This window comes from Adiantum capillus-veneris, chromosome 19 (genome assembly GCF_014529385.1).
Source record: "Adiantum capillus-veneris isolate H3 chromosome 19, ASM1452938v2, whole genome shotgun sequence".
NCBI lineage: Eukaryota > Viridiplantae > Streptophyta > Polypodiopsida > Polypodiales > Pteridaceae > Adiantum > Adiantum capillus-veneris.
The window spans coordinates 76970140-76977638 of NC_140949.1; the positions used below are offsets into that span (position 1 = coordinate 76970140).

At 42.2% G+C, this 7499-nt stretch overlaps 1 protein-coding gene and 1 pseudogene across 1 annotated transcript; one reads left to right on the top strand and one right to left on the bottom strand.

The window, feature by feature from the left end:
• Nucleotides 1-1810: 1810 nt before the first annotated feature.
• On the bottom strand, nt 1811-3153 carry LOC147434264 (uncharacterized). Its single transcript, XM_086490819.1, has 2 exons — nt 3023-3153; nt 1811-2925 (listed from the first exon to the last, which is right to left on the bottom strand). The coding sequence occupies exons 1-2, from the start codon at nt 3062-3064 to the stop codon at nt 2548-2550; spliced, it is 420 nt and encodes a 139-aa protein (XP_086346945.1). The 5' UTR covers nt 3065-3153; the 3' UTR covers nt 1811-2547.
• Nucleotides 3154-4810: 1657 nt separating this feature from the next.
• LOC147434265 (dammaradiene synthase pseudogene) lies at nt 4811-7295 on the top strand (annotated as a pseudogene).
• Nucleotides 7296-7499: the final 204 nt, after the last annotated feature.

The following is a 7499-nucleotide window of genomic DNA, read 5'->3' on the forward strand; positions in this document are numbered from 1 at the left end:
GTTTTGTCAAGTTGTTTCTTCAAAAACTCTATTCTGGCAGCGTTTCTTCCTCCAAACATAGCTTGCAGAGTGTCCAAGCATCCTTAGAAGTTCTGCAAGATCTGATATGTGGTGTGATTGTCCTCTTTATGGTTAAGGCAATCACAGCCATAGCTTGAGCATCTTTAGTATCCCATTTCTTTTGCTCTGGAGTGACTTGTGAGGGTCCTGCACCAACAGTTGCACCACGACCAGGTGTGGCAGGTGTAATGCTACCTGGACGAACTTCATCTCCAGATACATAATCCCACAATCCTTTACCAACCAAAATATTTTTGGCCATAAAAGACCAAAGAGAATAGTTGGTACCATCCAATTTGTCTTCAGATGTAAACGCACCAAAAATCTCTTTCTCCGTATATTGAGCCATACTGTGGATGCACACAAGAGAGCAAAAGAACCTCCAAGAGATTCACAAATCTCCTCTCCAATGTAAGCAAAACTCTACACAAAATCTCAACACAAAGCTAAGACAAGCTGCTTCCCAAAAGAACTGTTTACTTGAAGAAAATCTGTGAAAAAGCACACCCTCTTGATGTAAACGCCTCCGAAAAGTAACTTCTGCTACGCTGCTTAGAACAAAATTCTGAGGGCTCGAACGGCTTCAAAAGGGGGGTAAAACCGCAGGTTGCCTTCTGAGAATACTCCCAAAACGTCGAGTATGCTCCCACGAGAAAATTTTTCGAAAACTGCCTGAAAACTGCGATTGCGCGCGTGCAGACGCGAAAACGCAAGTAGAGGCTCTGAAAATCACCTTGCTCTGATACCAATTGTTGAAGATGATGAAACAGGAAACAGAAGGAAGATAGCAACTCAGAGTAGGAAGAAGATGGAGAAGGAGAAGACACAGAGCTTGTGTACGAGATCTCTGTAGTCTATCTCTCTGTATTAGAATAATAGAGTATATGCAAACTCAGAGCTACAAAGCTTATATGAGACCCTAAGAGATAAGGTGTCCTTTCACACCAGATGTCCAGGGGGAAAAACCCAGTGGGAGAAAAGTGCCCCTGGTGAAGCGCGTATACACACTAACACTACTACATGTCTACATTTATATACTCCAAAGTCAATTTTTTTGCACATGAAACTTTTAATTATCTATAGCTAAATTGTGGAAGAGTCACCTAAAATTTTCTACAAGGTCGCTTCATTTTTTCTTGAGCTTATAAAGGCGATTTCTTCAAAGTGTCAATCGCAGTCATACGAGGGTTAACTTGATGAGTACAGTTCTTGATCATGATAGATTCTAAAATGCAAGGTTATATTTTTAAAAGACCCTCTAGCTAACATATTTAAGCATATCAAGAGGATTTTCTTAAATAAACCACCTAATACAAGTAGCATTTAATTTAAATTTGTTAAAAAGGACACTTAAAGTGTCCTTTTTTGGTACCAAACTAGTGTTAAGGATTACTTTGTGGTAGCAAATAAGACACACACGTTGCTTGCAATTGAACTACCCCATGGCTTTACGATCTCACTATATATTGCAAATGCAGAGGTTTTTGCCTGGGCTTTTGTAGTAGGAAGGCAAGATTTGAGGATCAAAACATGCTTTCTGACATCAGTCCTAAGACAAAACGTGGATTTCCATGCAGAGACAGGGCAGGGCTGGTTGTATAGAACTTCGGCCAATGTTGACTGCATCCGAGATCTTGTTAGCCACAAGGTTGGTCGGACTGAAAGTATCAACCTCTTTATTGTTTTTGTGATTGAATTCAAAGCACATGAGTCAAAAAATAAGGTGCAAACCCAAAAATCAAGATATCGAATTAGTTTTGATTTTATAGACCAAACTGGATTTCTATCTTGCATTCTTCGTGGACCCATGATTATGAACAACGATGATTGTACCTATTTTGATACTTGCTCAATAGACATCACCATTGGTGAGGCACAGCGTTTATGGTTATTTATGAATTTAGAAAGTATGGTTTCACCACCTTCCTTATGCTAAAGTGAGAACTAAGGGGTATATTAAAGAAGTACATGGATGACATGTCTTGTATTCTAGACAAGTGGTTTTCTCCATCATTGTATGATCTTCCCTGTTGGATATATTGTGGGCTTCACAAATTAGTCATGGTAGATCTCTCTCATAGTGTTGTTCAGCAGCCTCTTCCTGATTGCCATCGGAGTCTTCCAACGTGACGCTTTAGCCAAACTTGGAGCAGAGGAAGAGATAATGTCCCTTTGTAAGTACGGCTTTCGTTGAAAATGTGGAACCTTATGTAAGCATTGTGCACACTTGTAGGAGTTGTCCTCAGGTTGCACTGAACTGTCAGGAGGAATCGCATTAGCGTCTACATCCACCTTACCTTCTTCCTCCGCTAGGGTATGGGGAGGAAATTTACTAGCATGACCATAGGGAGGCTAATCGAGAGTGGCCATGCAAGGGTTTGTTTTTAAAGTGGACGGCATGCATGGGATTGCTATTTTTGCTGGGTCAACACGATAGATTTTGGGTGTGAAATGTGTGCAATTTAGAGGTTCTTTTGTGTGGAAAGGCTATGTTGCAAGTGAGGGAGAGATGGAGAAAGGAACTGCACTAACGCAAATGGGCGGGTGATGCTGCTGATTGTGTCCTGAATCATATATGTACTGACTAGCGTCAGCTGCAGGTACATCACTATTTGAAACACCGCCTGTGCGCAGCGTCAACCAGCTATACTGCTCGCCAGCACTATTAGTACGTCCGCCGTAAAAGATGGGATGCACCATGCCCTGTTGCTTCCACCTGGCCCCCTCATTTGTCATCTTGTTTCTTGTCATGTTTCCCCTCTTCGTGTACTTGGTGTTACAACAAAAGTATAAGCTGGACAACCCCCCCGCTGCACCGCAGTATAAGCTCCTCCGTTCCATTTTCCACTCCCTTGCTGATGATGCCTGCATTAATTAATGTGATATCGATCAAATATACGTCTACACGTCAACAATTCACTTAGTTCTTACTAGGTATATGCAATTGCAATTACAGGCCTACCTGATGCAAAATGCCATGGATGACTCTGGTACACATCCTCATTTACAACCACCTTGTCAAGGAAGTGCTCTTAATTTGTGATGCTTCTTAGCATGCAAGAACTCCACTAAGCTCTTCTCTTGGATGTTCGGAATATTATCAAGACACCTGATCATGTTGCTGGCTTATATACAGACTGTGGTATTGACCGGGAGTCTCCTCGGATGTACTAGGATCTCGGACAATTGGTCGGCTGGGATACTGCAAACTATTGAGCTTAGGGCTCTTACTAGTGCTCATGCAGGGGATCTCAGGTGGAAACGCTGCTTGAAGGAGCAGGCTATTTGGCAAGAGTTCTATAGGATCCTCAGCACATATACCTGATGTTTCATATACTAGCAAATTTTGTTCGAAGCTGAGCACTCGTCTTTTTGACGAGAGAGTTGATGGGACAGATGGATATTTTAAAACTATTACAACGTACAACACACAAAAAATTGTGGATTCAATTTTTAAATAAAACAAGTGAAAGGGTCACGACGGCTTTCGAAAACAATAAAAAGTGATAAAATTGTTAGGTTGAATTAAACTAGTATCAGTGTTTGCGAAAGGATTGTCTCAACTTAATCTTGAGCCGATTGAAAATCGAGACTAGCTAGCTGCAAACCATGGTAAACAGAAAAAAAACCGATGAAATATGTGAGAAAGTCGTCCAAAAATTTTACAAATCTCAAAAAATTTGATTGTATTTCCGGTTTTCTTCTTTGTGAGGAGGAAACTCGACCAAAAGCCGCTTAATAAAAGAGACTTTTTTGAACGTTAACACTGACTAGAATCAAGCTATAGAATGCAAGAAATGTAAAGCCATGTGAAATTGTAAAATAAAGGTAAAATAAAAAGAACTAATTAATATGTGTGTGTGTATAGAATTCATTAAAATTTTGCAAGGTGAAGCTTCACTTAAGCATTCTAAAACAATAGAATGCAAAAAAAAAACATATATATGTGTGTGTGTGTGTGTGTGTGTGTAAAATTTACTAAAATTATGTAAGGTGAAGCTTCACTTTAGCATTCTAAAACAATAGAATGCATGAAAAATAAAGACATGTCAGGATGTGAAATGAAAGGTAAGTCTCCATCATGCACTAAAAACAATGAAAGTCTCCCTAACCCAACACAACACTAATGTTTTCTTTTAGAAAACCAAAAATAGGATAAGAAACACGAACAAAATATAAATTCCTCTATAATTCTACCATGGATCCTACATAGACATGCATATTTCCAACAACAAAAGAATTTCATTTATTTACATTCTCTCATGATGGGTAGTTTTTTAATCAAACCCCATCATACCAGACTTTTCTCTTTGGCCTCCCATGGCCACCGAGGACCCTTCCTTTCTACAATCTCTTTTTTGGCTTTCTAAAAGAAACCCTTAGTGTTGCGTTGGGTTAGGGAGACTTTTACGGTAAGCATTGTTATATAGATGTTGAAAATTGCTTCGATTTATAATGCAGGCATATGTTCTCATTCAACGCAGCAAAACTCTCGTAAGATCATTTCTTCATCACTTATTAATAATATAGCGTTCGGTTCGGTCATCTTTCTTTGGACCATACGCAATAATAGTGTCACTCACTAGCCTTACATGCATACATAATTCATGCATTTGATGTGCTCACCAGCATGCATACTTCATACATGCATGTGTTATGGCATCAGTGAAAGCAGTATTTTGATGATCTATATGCTTTGCAGGCTAGCTCATTGATCAGAGTGGAGTGCCTTGTTGAATCTTAATTAGCTATGGCCAGGATGGAGCCCTACAGTCAAGAGTACTTAAAGGAGGAGTGCGCAGGTGATATGCGGAACACTGAACCCATCTCGCCCGACAATGGCATCTGGCAAAGCAAAGAGTCCTTGCTTTGCTTGCATTTCCCCCAAGGATACTGGTGGGGAGATCTTGAAACCAATACAACCCATCACCTCACAAACCATCATCCTCTACAAGATGTTTGGCATCACCCACTGAAATCCCGTGCAGAAAATGGGCAACTACCTTAAACTGCGGCAGTGTGATCATGGTGGGTGGGAGCTTTACTATGGTGATGGAGGCCATCTAAGTGCCACTATAGAAGCCTACATAGCATTGTCTCTTGTCCATGTCCCAAAAACAGATCCTGTTCGTCAAAAAGCTTACACGTACATCATCAGTCGAGGAGGTATCTCTAAAGCCTGCAGCTTCACCAAGATTTTGCTAGCTTCAATACATATCTATGATTGGAAAGGAATTCCTTCTCTGCCTCCATGGGTTGTGCTCTTCCCTGACTGATTTTCCTTCAGCTTATGCAACATGGTGTGCGGGGCACACGGATGCGTAGTGCCTTTGATGACCATTTGCGACAGAAATCCCGTGTTTAAGCTGAAGCCAGAGGTGTCCTTTGATGAGCTTTATGCTGAGGGGAGGAAGAATAGGGGAGTTGGACTGAAAAACTCTTTGTAGGGATAGACTATACTTTCAAGGTGATGGAGAAGATGGGGCTCGTACAGTTCCAACGATGGGGTTTGAAGGAAGCAGAGAGGTGGGTGCTAAAGAGGCAAGATCAGGATTCTAGAGAGTTTCTTGGTTACTATCCTCCCATGTTTTATGCGATGGTTTGCATGAATATATGGGGCTATGATGTGACACACCATGTACTTCAAAGACCTCTCTCTGCTTTCGAGATGTTCTCAATAGAAAGGAAAGAACATTGTGTAATTCAATCTACCATATCACCTGTCTGGGATACAGCTCTTGTGGTAAGAGCTCTTGTCGAGTCCAGGCTTCCGCTAGACCATTCAGTCTTGCAAAAGGATGGAGAGTGGCTCCTAGAAAAGCAAATCACCAAGCACGGAGACTCGTCCTACAAAAGCAAAGCAGGCTATGTGCCGGTGGGAATTCCAATTCTTCAATAGATGATACCCAGATGTTGACAATACTGCCACTATCACAATGGCCTTACACTCCATCGAGCTAAAGAAGGAAGATGTCAAAATGGGGCTATTGCATGTGCTGTGGATTGGATTAACACCATGCAAAGCAGCAATGGTGGGTGGGGAGCCTATTGACATAAACAATGATAAGAGCTGGCTGAACTCTATGCCCTTTGCGGATTTGAAAGCCATGAATGATCCACCCACTGTAGATGTGACTGCAAGGGTGATGGAACTGGTGGGGAGGCTGATGGAAAGCGAGCAGGGTGAGGGGCTGGCACAGCGGATGCCGCCTGAGGTGTTGGCGCACTACGGAATGAGTAGGAGGAGGATGGGTGTTGGTGGGGGAGTGTGGGGTGAACTACATACACGGGACGTGTGGGGTGCTGATGGCGATGGCATTGACGGCATCGACGACGTATGGGGAGGAGATCGGGAGGGGGGCAAAGTGGCTGGTGAAGATGCAAAACAAGAAGGGGAAATAAGTAAAGTGTAGTATGACGAGGCCGCACCACAAGCATGATGAAAATTACCAGCAAATTGTGTTAATCACTTGTCTGTCGAGGGACGAGACTTGGTATCTTCACAAGCTCTATGAGGCCTCTATAAAGCCTTGCATGTCCTCTACAAGGCCTCGCTGCCGGTATGGCCTCTGATCTAGCCAACAAATGTGATTGCCAAGTCCTGCAATATACTGTAAGGAAGGCATCCTAGGATGGTCATTAGGATTAAGGGGTCCCTCCAAAACCACTTTCCAAGGTCGTGTCACAAAGTGATGACGTGGCTGTCTGCTATGTGCAAACCCTAATTCTGTGGAAACCCTAACCCTAAAATCAAAAACCCTAATTCTGTGGAAACCCTAACCTAAAATCAAAAACCCTAATTTTGTGGAAACCCTAACCCTGAAATGGAAAAGCTGACATGGTTGGCCATAGAGTAGTCCCGGAATTTGCGGGGAACTTGCCACGTGGCAGCAGTACAGAATCCCGTGATTTGCGATGAGAATTGCGCTGGCAGCTCTTGACTGTTTTTTTGGCATTGCTTTTTCTATGCATTGCTGAGAGGGAGATAGAGAACCTATTTGCTTTATTTTATTAAAGCATAAGAAGAAGAGAGAGAAAGAGCCTTGCTTTGTTTTTATGAAGGCTTTTTAGAACCCAAGCTTTTGATTTTGATTTTCAGCTTTTGGGGCTTTGCTTTTGGCAACCCTTGTACCTTTAAAATGTGAGCAGGCCTCTCACAACTCAGAGCATCTGGACGCAGAGTCTGAGTGTGAGCGCCTGCTCGCACTCTTGTACTTTGAACTTAGATTAATACGAAAAGAAATACCGAAAGGGGCGCCAGTCTTTGGGGCCAATACTTCTAGGCACGAAACTCCGCCGGGTCAGTGTTGAATCAATTGTGTGAACTGTGAATTGTTTTTGAAGTGGTTATTTGTGCTATCGCGGTAGATTCTTGACTTGGAGTGTCCAAGTCTGTTACAGGTCCCACTATAGATGTGTAAGAGGCTGTGAACACAAAG